The 17,320-nt window shown below is 36.4% G+C and overlaps 1 protein-coding gene across 1 annotated transcript in view; it reads left to right on the forward strand.

Moving 5' to 3' along the window:
* The window catches only part of KCNH5 (potassium voltage-gated channel subfamily H member 5), a 276,207-nt gene that overhangs the window by 60,177 nt on the left and 198,710 nt on the right, over positions 1–17,320 (forward strand). The window contains exons 5-6 of the mRNA XM_058293308.2: positions 728–843; positions 5,151–5,543. Of these exons, the coding sequence (XP_058149291.1) occupies positions 728–843; positions 5,151–5,543 (509 nt within the window). The remainder of the gene's footprint in view (positions 1–727; positions 844–5,150; positions 5,544–17,320) is intronic.

A 17,320-nucleotide genomic window follows, 5' to 3' on the forward strand; every position in this document is an offset into this window, starting at 1 on the left:
TATGATATGCCATATTTGTGAGATTTGTTAAAATTGGGATTTATTCTTTTATGTGTGTATACATGCACAAAGTATACAGTTAGACTGTATTTTTTGGCTGTAATACTAGCTGCCTTAACAACCCACTAACTTTCAGTGGTTTCATATGATAGAAGCATATTTCTTGCTTAATTATAGTCCAAGGCAGATGCTCCTGGCTGGCCAGTGGCAATCTTCCATGCAGTGATTTGGTGGCTTTTCCATTCCCTAAGGCCTTGTTGTCATGGGCATCCAACTGGTAGGAAGAGAAAGTATGGAGAAGTCACATTGGCATGAAAGTGACACACATCATTTCTGCTTCTGTTCCTTTTGTGATAAATAGTGACATGGGATACCTAGATAGAAGGAAGGATCATTAATGAGTAAGAAATAATTCCCAGTGACAAGCCTATTTTAAGCAAAGGAGGGGGGAGGGGGGGACAGAATTTTGGGAACAGCTAGCTGCCTTGGCCATAGGAACTATATAATAGATATGAGCAAAACATAAAGGCCATACATAAAATTACTGATTATTTTATCGCCACACCTCAAATACATGATGTAGACTCTGTGGAAATGATTTAGTTTGATGCTTTTCATTAGTTCTGGTTGTTATGCCATTGCTACAATCCTTTGAATATTAGCAAGAGTGTTGGATTCCATATTCATCATGTGTGAAAAACTGAGACTTTCTTCCCTTTTTTTTAAGGTTGGACAAAATTTGCCCGATTGACACGGGCTTTGACAAATAGCCGAAGTGTTCTACAGCAGCTCACGCCAATGAATAAAACAGAGGTGGTCCACAAACATTCAAGATTAGCTGAAGTAAGTATGAGACTAACTTTGTTTCTCAAGATGGTAGTGGTAATTTTTACCTAAAAATGACTGAACTTAGATATTTATGGTTATTATTATACAAATATTTATCTGCTAACTTATTTTTCCCTTGTGGAAATGTAGAAATTCCAAACATTTCTTATTATTCTCTTCTACTTTTGAAATGGGGAAGTTGTTTATCACGTCTTTGAACAAATGAAATAAGGAATTTAGTCATTCATTCATGTATGCAATTTATGTATGCAAAAGCACTTATTGAGGGTTTACTCTGTACTTGGCACTCTCAAAGGATTAAAGATAAATAAGTAATGGTCCCTATCATGTCAGCTCTAAGGGTCCATCAGAGGAAACTGGCAATAGAATGTGATAAATACTCTGTCAAGGGTCAGGGGGAGACATGCACAAGAATTTATCCAGACTTAGGACTCCAGGGAACACTACCTGAGTGAAGTGAGAGCTAAGTTTAGTGAATACTGAAGGGAAAATCTGAGTTAACTGGGTGAAGAAGGAATGAAGGTCATTTCATTGTGGTTGGAGTCAAGAGGGGAAAGAAGGCTTAGCTCAGCATATCAGGAGACAGTAGTTGTTGGTAGGAGCCACATCGTGAAGTGTCCTTGAGTGCTGGGGAAATGACAGGATCGTATTTGTGCTTCAGAAAAATTCTCACAGACATATTGGTCCCAATTTTGGTCCCAACTGGTTTCCTTGGTAATTCCATGTTTTTGTTATATTTATTTCAAAACATTATTCTGAGATGGGGACATAGATTTCACCAGATTTATTAAGGGATCCATGCACACAAAAAATAATAAGAACACCTGCTTGACCTAGTGGCTCTATGGAGAATGGGGAAGTAAGGAAACCAGTTAGGAAGCCCTTGGAGTCACTTGGCTAGGATAACCATGGCTTTAAGCAGGATGGCCAAAATGGGCAGATTGCAGAGATACCAAGATTAACATCAACATATTTGTTGAGAGATTAGAGTTGAGTGTGGAATAAGACAGATGAGTCAAGGACAAGTCCAATGTTTTTGGCTTGTACAAGTAGGTAGATGGTGCTGTTAGTTAATAAACTCCATCAGAGTAGAGAGGCCCCAAAGGCAGTGGGATCTATGAATCTGACACTTCAGAGGGACATGAAGGTTTGAGTTATAGACTTAGCTGTCATGCTCACAGATATGCCCCTTAAAGCCATAGGACTATACAATGCAACCCAGAGGGGGTATATAGAGAACAAAGAGGAAAGGAATGAGGGCAGAACCCTGAAGCAGCTGAAAACTTTATTGTGCACATGTCTCTGCAATCACTTGTTTACTGTGGTAGATGCCAAAAAGCTAATTAACCTACCACTATGCTGAGCACTTAACAGGTATTCTCAAAACATTCTGAGGAATCTTACCCAAGAAAAGAATAGAGTTACAGAGGTTCATCAGTTTGCTTGGTCCAAGAAAGTGGGTTGAAAAACACCAGAATAACTTTCTGAACTAGTTGTCAATATTGAGTCAGGTTTGGAGAGGGTTGGGAAATTAAGTATGCTCCCTGAATTTGGAGGATTATGGAGTTCTTCTTAGACCATGGTTAACAAAGGGACTTGTTATGGCTTTCCGCTCTAAACAACTCTATTAGCTCAAGGAGGTATTACTACTTTCACATGCAGACCTATCTTTAAAAACAAAATAAGACTTGAACATAATTAAGTAGTAACTGGTAATAATAATCACTATATTTTTTAGAATTATATGTAATTAGCACAAGATTTACAGCAGACAGACACAATTTCCTTTTTCAGTAATGCTTATCTAAGCACTACTTGATTTTGAAGCTGCTTTCTCTTCTGTCTCTAGTCGTCTGTTTCTTTTTGTAAGTCAAGGTGAGGTACAAGAGCTTGTTTCTCTGACTGTTAATTTTCATAATCATGGTTCTTTCTGGGTGTTAAGTACATCTATTCAGGGTTTTTCTTTATTTATACAATGGGCCAAGAACAAGAGGAATTAACAGTAGTCCCTTAAACAGGAGAAAGAGCAAAGCCTGAACACTTTTTTTTGTGTGCAGTTTTTTGTTGTTGCCATTCTCCTTCTCTTCCTCTTCTTCTTCCTTTTCCTCCCCCTCCTCTTCCTCCTCATCTAGTGCTTTGCATATATAAGTCACTGTCTAAATAATTGTTAATAGGTCCTGAATGTCTAAAGAAATGTAAGACAAAGCAGTGGATCTTACCTTGGCCTGTACTTTATAATTGCCTGGAACCATTTTGAAAACATATATTTTCTGAGAACCCACAAAAGGCAATTCAATAATTCTCTGGGTAGAGTCTGGGTATGCCATATACTGTATTTTTAAAACCTTCCCAGATGATTCTGGTATGTAGCCAGATTTAGGAAATAATGAACTCAGGGTGAGCCCATTACATCTCTAGAGGAGACATCTTCCAGCATTCTAGGGTACTGAGCAGGGCTGACTTCTCTCTTAGCATGGTAGGCACAGTGCCCAGGGCTTTTAACTGCAAACGAAAAAAATGAACTTCTGATAAAAATGTTTAAATATATAATACTAACATACTGATCTTGGTACCAATGCAGTTATAAAAAATATTTTTTTTTTATTTTTTTAGTGGAGAAAGTGACCATGAAGGCAAAAATACCTAGGGTCTCTAAAGGCTATAATACAGCTCTGGCACTGATTATTCTTATTTTCCAAGTCTGAGATTTTTGTACTCCAACTGTAGAGTATATAGACATAGGTGGTTAAATAATAACATGAATATAAAGGACATTTTCCTGTTTAGCACAATGAAATTGGAATTGATAGACCAGGGATTTAAATGTGAAAGAGAAGCCACGATTGCGTGTGATTTTGTATACACAATACTCCTGTTCCAACTTGAAGTTTACCTTTGAGTAGGATAAGAAATTTAAGTAATTGCTGCTAAGCAATTTAAGACCTTATGAGAGAAATATATCCAGGACTCTTATAGTGTGGGTAAATGCATAAAAATCTTCAAGAATATTTCCTGTCATCACAAAACTAAAAATGATAGTTATAACTCACAACTAAAGAGAATACCAGTGACATTTTTACATTTCTTAAGTTCTTTGTATGAGAGAATCTTTTCAGAATAAGTTTTAAAAGATGCTGGTATGTTTTGCTTTGTGGCAATTAAGACATCTGCTAATGGATATTTTTGTTTATATTGATTCTCCTATAGAATACTCCATGAATTTCTGAATTTCTGATTGGGATGTTTTTGCTCCTATCTTCTTGGTCCCGTAATCCCTCAGACATTGAGTAGTTTAATGCATATAATGGGCACAGCTTTGGAAAACATTATTTAAAAAATCTCCACCCATTTACCCAACTCCTTAACACAGGATTACTTAGCCTTAGTTTCAATGATGGCATGGGGCAGAGTTCTCAGGCCCGCTCCTTCACATCTTTCTCACAATTTCCAGGTTGCTTATCTCTAAACGATGCAGAAGGGATTACTAAGTCCTGTATTTGTTACCTTTGCCCAGGGTTGCACAAACCTATACTCTTGCACTGTCTTTTGCTTTTCTTCTTTGTCTTTTACTTAAATTAAACCTAATCGGAGTAGGCCATGGTTCAAATAAACTCGTATTGAAATTCTTGCATTTGTCAAAAAGATACAGAGACGCAAGTCTAAGTTTTTAGCAGGTTTTTCCATAAAGGCAATTTGCCTTTATGCAGGAAACCCAGTATTCTTAAGTCCTGATTTAAGGGAGAAAAGGAAATACAGTCTGAAACATTTACAATCCGCTATACTTCTACACCAACCATCAGGGACTTGCTGAGTCTCACTCAACAACAAAATCACCAGCAGTGGGGTTCCGGGGTTCAGTGAGGCCATCCAAAGCAAAGTTATGACCCTGAGGTACTAACTATGCATGACAAATGGATAAGGGTAAGTCACCCAACTGGCTATTCGGTAGTTAATGAGAAACGTGTGTGATCTAGGGAAGTTTGCAAAGTGAGTGTGCAGAGGCCACTTCCAGAAGCAGATTTCCAGCAGACTGTGGCTGAGTGTTGGCTACTGGAGAGCAAGCTGGATGAAACATCAGGCACATCAATAGGACATGTAATAGGTAGAGTAATAGGACATGGAGCTACTTCCTTTGAACAAACTTTGGTACAACTCAGAAGAGGGAGGCGAAGTCATGGAGCAAGAGATTGGCCTTGAAACCAAGAATCAGGATAAATAAACTGTGGTTTGCTTGTCAAATAAATTCAAATACTTGTGCAGAGATGTCCATGCCATTTACATATGTATTTTCTCTCTTTTAGGTTCTTCAGCTGGGGTCAGATATTCTTCCTCAGTATAAGCAAGAAGCGCCAAAGACACCACCACACATTATTTTACACTATTGTGCTTTTAAAACTACTTGGGATTGGGTAATTTTAATTCTTACCTTCTACACCGCCATTATGGTTCCTTATAATGTTTCCTTCAAAACGAAACAGAATAACATAGCCTGGCTGGTGCTGGATAGTGTGGTGGATGTTATTTTTCTGGTTGACATCGTTTTAAATTTTCACACGACCTTTGTGGGGCCTGGTGGAGAGGTCATTTCTGACCCCAAGCTCATAAGGATGAACTATCTGAAAACTTGGTTTGTGATTGATTTGCTGTCTTGTTTACCTTATGACATCATCAATGCCTTTGAAAATGTGGATGAGGTAAGTTTTTAAAAAAATATTTTTTAAAGTACTGTGAATCATGTGTTTTGAGAGCATTAGGATAAAAGCAGTCCACAGATATCCCAAACTTCTTTTTCAGTCACCACTTTCATCCTTCACCCTACTAAAGACATGTCATAAATTATCATAATTGATTACTTATAATTAATTTTTATCTACTTCTTTTTATTGATTTCTGGTGGAAAATGCTAATAATCAGGAAAATAGGCAGAAGAGAGATGTGGTTGGAGCAGATGAGGAGGAAAGCAGCAGCAGCTGGAGCCAGAAACAGTTCACAAACTAGATAATTACTTGAAAGCTGGTGAAATAAGATCTTTTTTTCATTGAAAAACTTAAGCTTTTCAAGCTCCAGGAATCAGGAATCTTTCAACTTCTCCTCTTCAGGAGCTGATTACAGCGCTAGAGTTATATAAAGATAAGGGAGATTTGCTGGAAGAGCAATTCTTAAATTTCCACTGTTCTGTTTCTTTCTTATAATTTTTGCTCTATATTTTGTCTGAGTATGTCTGTGGGTAGTTATGATGCTGGATAACCTCTGATATCTGGTCTATTCCAAGGTTCTGCTCATTTACTGTTCTCTCTGCAATTAGAAATACTTAAAACATGAGTATATCTTAAAAGGCTGTTCATCCAGAGCTTCTGAGCTTCTGCCTTACTAGTGGATGATTTTTGATTTGCTGGACCAAGCTAATAAGATGCAAGCAATAATTTCAACTAACAATTAATGAATGACTCAATGTAGAAAGAATCTATTATTTTTTTAAAATTTTTTTTGTCTTTATTTTTTTAATGTTACATTCAAAAAATATGAGGCCCCCATATACCCCCAACCCCCCTCACTCCACTCCTCCCCCCATAACAACCACCTCCTCCATCATTATTAAAATGTGTTCATAAGGCTACTATTGCTAGCATAATTTTCCGAAAGACTACTCTATCCTTGTAGACTAGTCAGGTGGAAAATTCTCCATTACATTGCAATTGTTGTTATTATGTGTTGGCAAGTAGGTTGAAATTTTCTTCAGTGATTTTTTTCCCTTTAAAATTTCTACAGTCAATAAAATTTAATGATATTTTTCTTAAACTAGTTCCCCAAAAGTTTAAGTGTAGACCTTGTATTTTTATACTGCACATGTTATCATAACTTAAAAACTGTGGTCAAAAAGGACTCACAGTAATTTGTTTTCTAATTTTGGATTCTATTTGCATCAAACTTGTAAAGGTACATTTATTTCTTTCCTATTTACCCTCTGGAGGGGGTGAGAGGAGATAATTTTGAATATGTTCATCATATGATAACAGGACAATAAGCAATATTTATATTTTACTTACTAAATGGATTAATATATTGAGGATTCATACAGTAAGATTTCATTTAGACTATAGTCATAAAAACATGACTTGGGATCTGCATTGTTTTTTAACTTTCCTTTTAGTTCTTATTGTTGTTGTGCCAATACTTATTTGGATCTATTCAAAGGTTTACCAGTTTCTTTCCTCAAATTATTTTATGCATTCTTGGCCTTCTTTCTGGTTCAGTTCCTCAACATTGGCTCTTTATCATCTATTATATAATATCCAACTTTCTGGAACATGCCTTTCTCAGGAAGTCCTCCTGCATTATTTCTCAGCAGCTCCATTAACACCTTCACTGTATCCCATTTTCACTTATGGGCATGTGTGCATGTTAACATAGTTAAAGTTATTTTTCATTTGTTGCTTTGTGTATGTTCAAGAGCACTATCCCAATTGCCAGATGACCTGGGGTACTGTGTTTTCTGGAAGGCAAGTTTGTTATGAGACTTTGGGAGGTTTACTCTGGGTCTCAGTCTCCATATTTGTATAAAAAGGGAAAATGTGCTTGCCTTACCTACATCAGAAGGTTCTCTAAGAAATAAATGGGAAAAGAAATACGAAGGAGTTTTGCTTGTAGAGTTCTGCAAGTCTGAGGGAGTACATCATTATTTTATTTGTATGTGTTTCTTTCCTTAAATTGAATATAAGTCCTGTGTGATGATGAAGAATGTGTCTTTCCTCTCCTTGGCAATCCTTCATTGCTCTTAAAGCATCCTGGTGATGTCAGACTAAATTCACTGGTGAAGCAGTGAAGTGTTAGCAAGGTTTTAGTAAACTGATAATTGATCATTGACAGAAAATAAAGTAGAACTTAAAAATGTGAACATGAGCTAGTGGGTGACTTGGGAATAGGAGAGAATCTGAGTCTGGAAATCACAGTTTAATCCTTAACATGATGTGAGTGCAGAATGACTTACAGGACTTCATAACACTATTTTCAAGATTGTCTCAGGCAAAATTCTCTCTGAAGGAAATTTGATTTACTAAGAACTTGGGAACTGGATATGTACTTCTTTAAGAGAACTGCAAGGAGGCAAGACAGAGCCCATTAAATGCAGTATTCAATTCGATGAGAAGGAATGCAAACTTCCTAGAAACCAAAAACAGACATGTAAAATACGTTGTCACTAGGAGTCCAGGGAACAGAATGAAACTCCTTTGTGATGTGCCTTTGAATCAGCTCTGAGGTCCAGAGAGTTTGATTTCTGAGAGATTAGGAGAAACTGAATTGTATGACATTAGAGAAAGATGGGATAGTTGCAGATAATGCAAATCCAGTGCATAGGAAGACTTGGGAAACATGATATACAGGAATTTAGATGACAAGTGAGGTGGTAAACATGATAAATTGTGTCAGAACAAAATGAAATGGGGAAAAAGATCACTTATGCAGTGCTTCAGGAGATAAAATGAATAGACCTAAATGAAAGTATATAAATACTTTTAATTTTCAGAAAAGCTTATGCAAAATAATTTTCTAAATTATTGTCAAGCTGCCTATGTATTTTGTTTTTAGCTTATATATTTATGGTGCAAAATTTAATCTCTGATCTCATCATCAAAAAAAGAACTTGAAATCTATTTGATTATGCTTGTGGATTTTAGTGATTTTATTGATCTTGAATCTTTGTCCCCTTTGTTGCCATTTTAGACACTTTACCAAGGATAGAATGTTAGAAATTACTATTTAATACAATCGGGTTACCATTACTTTTAAAATTAAAACCTATAGATAATTTAAAATAATGTTTTGAGTGGTATAGATAGGAATTGCATACTTTTTCTATTTTAGTTTTCCAAGTTTTAATCTTATTAAATCCGTAGGAAAGCTGCCCAATCCTCCTTAAAACTGGTTGACTTTTCTTCACAGTGTATTTGCCCAGTTCATGATTACATTGCCAGCACTGAGTCCCAAGCAATCTGTTTTTAATCTAAACTTGCAAAGAGAGTAAGACTTTTACTATGATAGAATCTTTATATGTTATCTCTGGGGCGATTTTACCTTCTATTTGGGATTTATTTGGTTTCTTAATAGCCTGCATTAAAGAACTGTAGCTGCAATTTTGTTAAGCCCAATATATCTCTCCATTCTTTTCCGCTTAAGAAAGCACTTAGACAAGCCTAAGTGATTGTAATAACAATTAAAAATCATTTATATTTTTATTGAGGATTGAATTAGTGGTTTACCCACGCTTGTCTTTCATCTATCAATAAGATCTCAAAGGAAGGTGTGTGGGAGACACTTTTGACATTCTTAATTTCTTCTACTTCAAGTTAAGAATTCAAACCCAATGAAGATCTTTAGAAAATTGATTAAGATATGGACACTATGCTTGTTCCTGGAGAAATCAAAGGTAGGCTATATGCTTCCCCATAGCGGAGGCCCTGCCTTTCTAAGTCATCATGCACTGTGGTCATACTATAGATATTGCTACTGAAGTGGGTGAGGCATTAAGGCTTATCTTGTTTCCTGAATATACCATCTTCTTTTGAATAATGGGAAAGACAGGGCCAGGGGCAATATTTGTGTGCTCCGAGCTTCTTCACTTTGTTGACAATCAGGCATTATCTTTTTTTTCCTTAAAATTTAAAAAAAAATTTAATTGCCTTTTTAAAAAAAGATACATAGATCACAAAAAATGTTACATTAAAAAATATACCCTACATACTCCACACACCACCCCACCCCACTCCTCCCACATCAACAATTTCTTTCATCATTGTGGCACATTCATTGCTTTTGGTGAACAGGCATTGTCTTTTGTTCACTCTACTCACCTCTCCTTCCATAAGCTCTTTTCCATGAATATTCACATTCTTTTATTCAAATCATCTTTTAGCCTGATGACCTGCTTTGCCAACTTTCCAGACAGGCTTAGGCATTATGGTAGGGTTTAGGTCCCCAAGGTGGGCTCTTCCATTGGAGTGTAAATGATTGCAGACAAATACAAAGGTGAAGGAGACACAATCATTGAACTGAAAGGGACTAACCTTCTAGTATGAGGTAAGTACTTGCTCACAGATATTACAAGGCCATGAATAATAGGGGAATCAGGGTGAGGAAGGAGATGCAGAAAGAGTTTAGAGAATAGGGGCTGGAATAAGAGTAAGCCTGGGGTTCCAAGTTGGAACACTTCCTCAGTGGTCTGGTGTTTAAATACTGTCCCAGGTAGAGATTGGGAATAAGGAATGTTATCAAGGTTTGATAATACACAGATTTAAATATAGGCATTCTTCCTATATTTGAAAATTTTGGTAATGTTTCAGGAACATCTTTTTTTATGTGAATTTTTCACTGAGCAAAGCAGTCTGTCTAACTGAAGAAATTAGCTCTGGAATGATAGGAAGTAAGAAGCAATGAAGACCAGCAATGAGGTTCTTTTATTTGATTTTGTTTCTTATATGAAAGAAATTTTTCTGAACTGATCTTGATTCAAGATGAATGTTTTCTATTGTGAATCATCAGGGAGTGATTCTGATATAGGGGCAAAGAAAGTTGAAATATATTGTAGTTTGCGTGTTATAACCATTTAAACCTTTTTCTCTACCATTCAAATGTTTTTTCCTAAACTAACTATGGAAACTTGCATAAAAGTTGTTCTTTACTGTCTTTGCACATGGTGATTATCCCCACGCTGGAGAAGACATCATGTCATTGCCCTCCCTTGGAGGAAATTCTAAACCTCCATCTCTATCCTATATAGCCTTTTTGTTAACTTCATGTTATTCCAGATTTCGTCTCTGCTTTTATGGAGCACAAGCAAACTCACAAAAACATGTTTATCTTGATATTGGAATTCTTCATCTTTAGGAAGTATCTTATTAGATACTGTGGGTAAAGGGTTAACAAAACCCTTTCCCCTTCTTTGGTTAACTGCCTTGCTCTATTCCCCTGAGAACTTACGAAGACAATATGCCAAGTATGCATCTAGGCATTGTCACTTATGTTAAAAAAAGACCCCTGATCAGTAAGCATTTGAATGGGGAGGAATTTTGATTGAATTATAACTACCTGATGAGGACAGCATAGCTAGGCACCCCTGAGGGAGGTAACTCTGAGTCTATCCCTTGTGGGTCTCTGAGCTATTCGTAGAGGTAATTACTTCTGTGGAGCATGACACTGACGAAACTGGCTACCGAGACATTACCAATAAAATCTGTTGATAAGGCAGCCTAGCTGAGTATTATTTTACCATGGTAATGGAAAACATCACTTTGCAAAGCTTTGACTGTGTCTTTGAGGGTGGAAGACAATATCAGAACTCATTGAGAATGGGAAGTTTGATTCAAGGTGGGTCTTTTAAAGTAGGGCTGTGGCTAGGGAGAGGACTTGATTAGGATTGGGCAAGGATCAAGGTCTGTGATAGGATTATCTAAGATTGTTGGAAACAGTAAAGTGAAATTTTTGAAGCAAGGGCTTCAAAGAATCTTAGTGCATACACTGTCTGTTGATGCTTTCTCTGCAGTGTTCATGGGTCTTTGAGAAGTTCCTGTAATGAACGGTCATCATTTGCCTGGGCAGGAGCCTCTTGGAAAAGTAGTCATGTTCATGCTAATGAAGACAAAGGAATTGCACCAAGTTTTGTTAATGTAGAAAGTAAGGTCTGGGTTATTATGGGGTTAGATGATTTCATTTCTCAAGGATTCTCAAGGATTTCAAGATAGTTCCAGTACCAGCCAACTGAGTTTTATTTCCTTACTTCTGCGTTGTCCCCAAGGGCGCCAAAAGAGATAGTTCTCATGGACTGCATGTAGACTGTTTTGAGGCTACTCCCATAGAAGAGGTTTCCTGACACTGTCCTATTGGCCAGGACTGGTTCCCACCTTGTATTCTTCTGAATGCACTAGATTTTGAACTCAAATATGGTCTTGCTAGAATTTTAGAACAAATCTCCATATACTCTGCTCAATGTTGAAATTTAACAATTAAATTTAATTATAGCACATTTATTTAATGATAGTCTCACTGATATTGACAAAGAAAGAAATCTTTTTTTGGGAGAAATACAATCTCCATGCGTAGAATCCTGTCTGTATATGATAAAGCTATGACTAACCCTGATAAATAGTTTAATTTTTGCATTTCCACCCTTTAATGTGAATAATGAGCTATATATATATAATATATATATATAATGACTTTTAAAATGTGTTGGAATATCCAGAAATAAGTGGGGGGTGGTCCAAGAAGAATTTCCTTTTCTCCCAAAGTTATCCTTTAAATAAAAAAATAATGCCTTCCTTGATTTCATTCAGCCATTCACTCAACACATACACACACACAATTATGCACTGAGCAAATTCTTTATTTTCAGTATTAGGGCTCTAGCAGTGGACAAACACACAGTTCCTCATATATATATGTATAGGAATACGTAATTTCAGATAATGATATAAATTTCAGACAGGCTCTACATTAAAAATAATACAGGACAATAGGATAAATAATGACTGGGTAATCAGTTGAACCATAGGAATGCATGCAGTGGACTCAGTGTAAATGTTAGGTAGGATTTTTTTTTAATTGCAAAGAAAAGAGACTCAAATTATCTCAAGCAATTGAAGCTTTAATATAAGGCTGCATATTTTTTTAGGAAAACAGGAAAAGTAACAATGGGACCTTAGGACCTAGAGTATGGTCTGAGACCAAGGTGGCTTTGGGGGCCTTTACCCAAGGCACAGCCAAGAACTAATATTATTGAGACTGGAAGTGAGTGCTTTGCCAAAGGGAAAGCGAGAGGAAGGGAAAAGCACACAAAAAGGAGTCACTCATTGACCCCCCTCTTTATATGCCTCACAGCCTTGCTTCCACATTGCTTTCCCCAACACCTTTGTATTATAGTCTAACCAACCATAACCTCACACATTGTCATTAAAATTGTTGGAAAGTGCCACTTGCAGTAAAATGGTGTTGGAATACATGACTGTTAACTCTGCTTTTTAACTATTTTTCCCTAGTTTGTAGAGCTATACTTGAGTGTGCCATCATTAACGTGACTGGGTGTTGTGTTTGTGCTTTTCCTCTTCGCTCTACTGATTGAATTCCTTACACTCTCTTCTTTTTCTCTTTTTTTTTCTCTCTCAGTTTCCTTTCTGTATCTTCATAACTTCTAAGAGCACAAAGCCCATCGGCCTTTTTCTGCTTCACCTTGCATTGCCTGCTGCCTCATTCCCTAACAGCATTTATTATTATTTTTTAGACCAGTATTCATACTGCAAAATAAGGGAAGTTAACCTATTTGAGGGTGGAGATAGTTAGGGGAGATCTTTCTGAATCTTCAGGCCAGTCCAGATTCAAGGGATATATAAATTACTCTTTTCTCTTGATAGAAGAGTTGCAAAGTCACATTGCAAAAGGTACGGACTCAGGGAGGGAAAAAACCACTGCCATTTTTTACAATCTACCACAACATCATGTTCTGCTGAGATTGCAAGTTGTAGATGAGAAGCCATGCAACTGGATATTACACTTTTTATTTCTGCTCACTTCCCCCAATTTATTGTCATGAGTTCTTGGACAAGAAAGTTTTTTGTGCATCCCTTTTTTGTTCATAATGTAAGGAAGATAGGTAAGGAGGGAGGAAGGAATATTTGGCTGAGTTACCTACCTACTGTCATTAGTGATGATCAAATGAGAGAAAAATACGTATTTTAAATGGCTTTATCATTGCAAAATATTATTTTTATGCAGATAGTATCCCATATCTCTTTAATATAAGAATCCACAAAAATAACTTGATGAGCTAATAATATAGAGATGTCTTTGGGATGTTATTCTTTATGCTACTGTGACCAGAGGGGTTTGTCAAGTAAGGAAATTGGCTAGAAAGGTAGGAGGCTGATGGCTGAAAGTTCTCCACTAACCCTGCTGTGTTCTATTATGCATCTGATGTGTTTGATATTCTCTTCTACCAGTGGAGCCCCAGGGATTTGTGTGCTAAGAGCTCAGAGGTTGGGATAGAGGCAGAAGGCCACTGGAGTGCAGAGGAGGGCACAGAAGGATTGGAAAGCGGGGAGTGAAATGAAGCAGAAAATGAATGAACAGATAAGTTTGGCAGAAAGTACAGAATCAAAAATTTGTTATAAAAGTGGGTGAACTAATAAAAGGAGAGCATCTTTTGAGATCAGCTTATAAAATTATTCAGTATTATATGGGTGACGTTAAACCCAACAAGGGATTTAATGCAATTGTGGCCCAATCTAAATGTTATGAGGAAGAGTCATAAAATAAAGGAAAATCTCTTATTTTAGATACAATGTTAAATCTGACTTTTTTCTCCAAAAAATCATATGATGAAGAAAAATTCCTTAATATGACTCATACACTGTGATGAAATTTTAATCTAAAACACAACAGTGACTACTGGACTTTACATAACCTATTTTTTGATGCAGAAAAGTACATCAATGTTAAGTATACTGCTCAGTGAATTTTCACAAAGTGAACACACCTACTAGTTAGTAGTCAATTTAGGAAGGAGGAAATTATCAGAATGTGAATAGTCCTCTCATGCCCTTCCCCACAAAGGGAGCCACTATCCTGACTTCTAATCGCATAGAGTAGTTCTACCTATTTATTTTTTAACTTTTTACAAATGTAGCCATTTAGTATATACTCTTTTGTGTCTATATTGTTTATTCTATTAATTTTTGTTATTATTTATAGGTCTAGCCTATTTATTTTCATTTTTGCGTAGAATTTCATTGGGTGAATCCACTATGATTTAATTATCCATTGTACTGGAGATAGATGTTTGGATTGTTTTAAGTTTTAGGTGTTCTATTACATTTTAAAATAAAGTTATTTTGTTTTGAGTTTTGATTAAATTCTCTTTGATGTGAAACAATGGAGAATGAGATAGTTCACAAATTTCCCTAAATAAAACCCTTACTAATTTGTGTGTCATTAGTTTTGAATAACAGTTTCTGATTTGATAATAGGTGAAGGGAACACCATGACCAAATTCAAAGGTTCGACTTGGGTTATGTTTAGTTTAGTCAAAGCAATGTTGCTGTGCTGAAGGAGAGTAGAAAATGGTCAAGCAGTGTAGACAGAGATGAAATTGTGGACCTTGAAATCCTATGGAAGTCATTTAACCTGTTTGAGCTCCAATGTTCTTATCTGAACAGTAGAAACAAGAATCTTGCTGTGATGAGAATGAAATGAGTTGATCCTTGTTAGAGAATTTCAGCCTAGAATCCTACGGTCCCCACAGACCCCTGTTGTGGGCCACTGTTCTGATTGGGTACAGTATGGAAGATGCGAGGCTTGAGACTCTCAACTGCCTCCAGAATGGCTCCGTTTCCATTTGTTTCACACAAAGGACTACAAAATGAGGCTTTATGTTTATCAGGAATTTTATAGCTAAAATTATTTGGGAAAAACAATGGTCTATGCGATATCACCTTACAAACTATAATGCTCTACCAGAGATAGGTATATTCCAATTCTCACACCTATGCCCATCATTTGGTATCGGTTTCCTGAGGCACGTCTGGAGGAGGATTCCCAGCTCACACCTGGCCTCGCCATAGATACTGCCATATTCATTAAGAATGTATGCCATGAAAGAAGGATTAGGATCAGTTATCATGTATCATGCATTTATAATTTCTGCTCTAGACAAATGTAAGTATTTGTTACTGTTATTATTATTATTTTTATGGCTACTACCACAGAGATATGAGCAAATAAGTACTTAAAGCCAGTAGTTGGCAAGATGTGTGGAAAAGGAAAAGATGCAATGGGTGGGAGAGGGTGTGGCTAGACTTGACAACCTGGAGTCCAATTGGGTACTAACTAAAGAGTTCCTTTTGGATATGAAAGAGTATGAACTCACTGTTCATACTCAGAGGGATGTCCAAGTGAAGTGAGGATGTCAAGCAGGCACATTAAAAGGCAGTGGTACACGTGGGAGCTATTCAATAGGTGAAGCTATGGGAATGAGGAAAATCCAGAAAAGAAGAGTATATCCAGGAAGTAGATCTCTGAAGATGGAATCTTAGGAATCAGCTAGAGACTAGGAATCTGGAGTGGAAAAATGAAGTCGGGAGAGCAGCTGTGTAGAGGCAAACTTAGTTCTGGATTTCTATTATCACAGAAGCCAATGGAGATATTTTTAAGGTGGGGTGGGCTGTCAAAGGTGGGTGGTAGCAGGCTGAAGAGTACTAAATGCTGATTAGGGAGGTTTCATCTTATTACAGTTTTGTGTTGTTATTTTACTATATACAGAATCCTTATGTGTAATCAAGTCTATCTCAGGACTTTCTGTTTTGTGTGCTAACACCAAACTTTTAATTATAATTTTTTAATGACATATTTTGGTTATATGGTAAAATTAATTCCCTTTGTTGCTTTTCTCTTTCAAACTACTTTGATATTTTTGCCCATTTGCTTTTTCAGGTTGATTTTTAGTGTTATTTAGTCAATTTCCAAGAATAATGCTTAGATATTGATGGGTCATAAATGGTAGTATAATTTCTGTGTTTTTGCCTATATCTTATCTCATTTTTTTAAAGATTAGCTATATATCTGTATCCTCAATAACAAAAACAGAAATATCATTTCCTTTCAGAAGTAAAGATCTTACTGCATCTTTTCATAACTGAAAAACTTAAAAATATGGGATGAATATTCATCTTCTTAAAATGGATTTTTAATAATTTCACTTTAGGAGAATCATAGCAAGACAAATAACCAGGAGTGTGGAAAACTCATCAATCTAGAAGATAACAGAAAATTTTTAATTAACCAGATTTCCATTTTGAAAGAATGACTCTCCCTGTGTGATAAGCATTTAATCTCCTTCAGTCATATGGAGAAAGTCCATATTTAAAGAAATATTGCAGCTACTAAAGTGCTTACTTAAATAGAACATTATGGTCTTGATATGGTGAACTTCAGAGTGAGGTCAGGTAGGGAAGTGGTTGTAAACAAGGGATTTTGAATCAGACTGCCTGTATTTAAATCTCGGCTCCTCCTCTTACTAGCTGTGTGACCTTGGTTAAAGTACTTAAAATCTCTGAGCTGCATTTTGAATGATGACACCTACCTTATAGGATTGTTTTGAAAATTACCTCAGAGGACTGTTTTGTAAATTAAATTAGTTAATACATGGAGAGCACTTAGAACATTACCTGGCATGTAGAAAGTGCTCAGTATTATTACGTTGGCTGTCTTTTCCAGGGAGCAATTAATGACCTGGTTTTCTGGTTGGTTTACTTGATGGAGATGTATGGCACAGCCTTATCAAAATCTTTGTTGCATGTCTTTTATCCCTGTAGATTCAACCCTTGTATTAGGTTACCCACATTAAAAATATACAGAATGAGGTCAACCCTCATACATGCACTGTGTTTTTGAAGACAGCAGTAAAGTCCTGCCCCAGTCTTCTATTATC

The sequence above is a fragment of the Dasypus novemcinctus genome, chromosome 3 (genome assembly GCF_030445035.2).
Source record: "Dasypus novemcinctus isolate mDasNov1 chromosome 3, mDasNov1.1.hap2, whole genome shotgun sequence".
Taxonomy (NCBI): domain Eukaryota; kingdom Metazoa; phylum Chordata; class Mammalia; order Cingulata; family Dasypodidae; genus Dasypus; species Dasypus novemcinctus.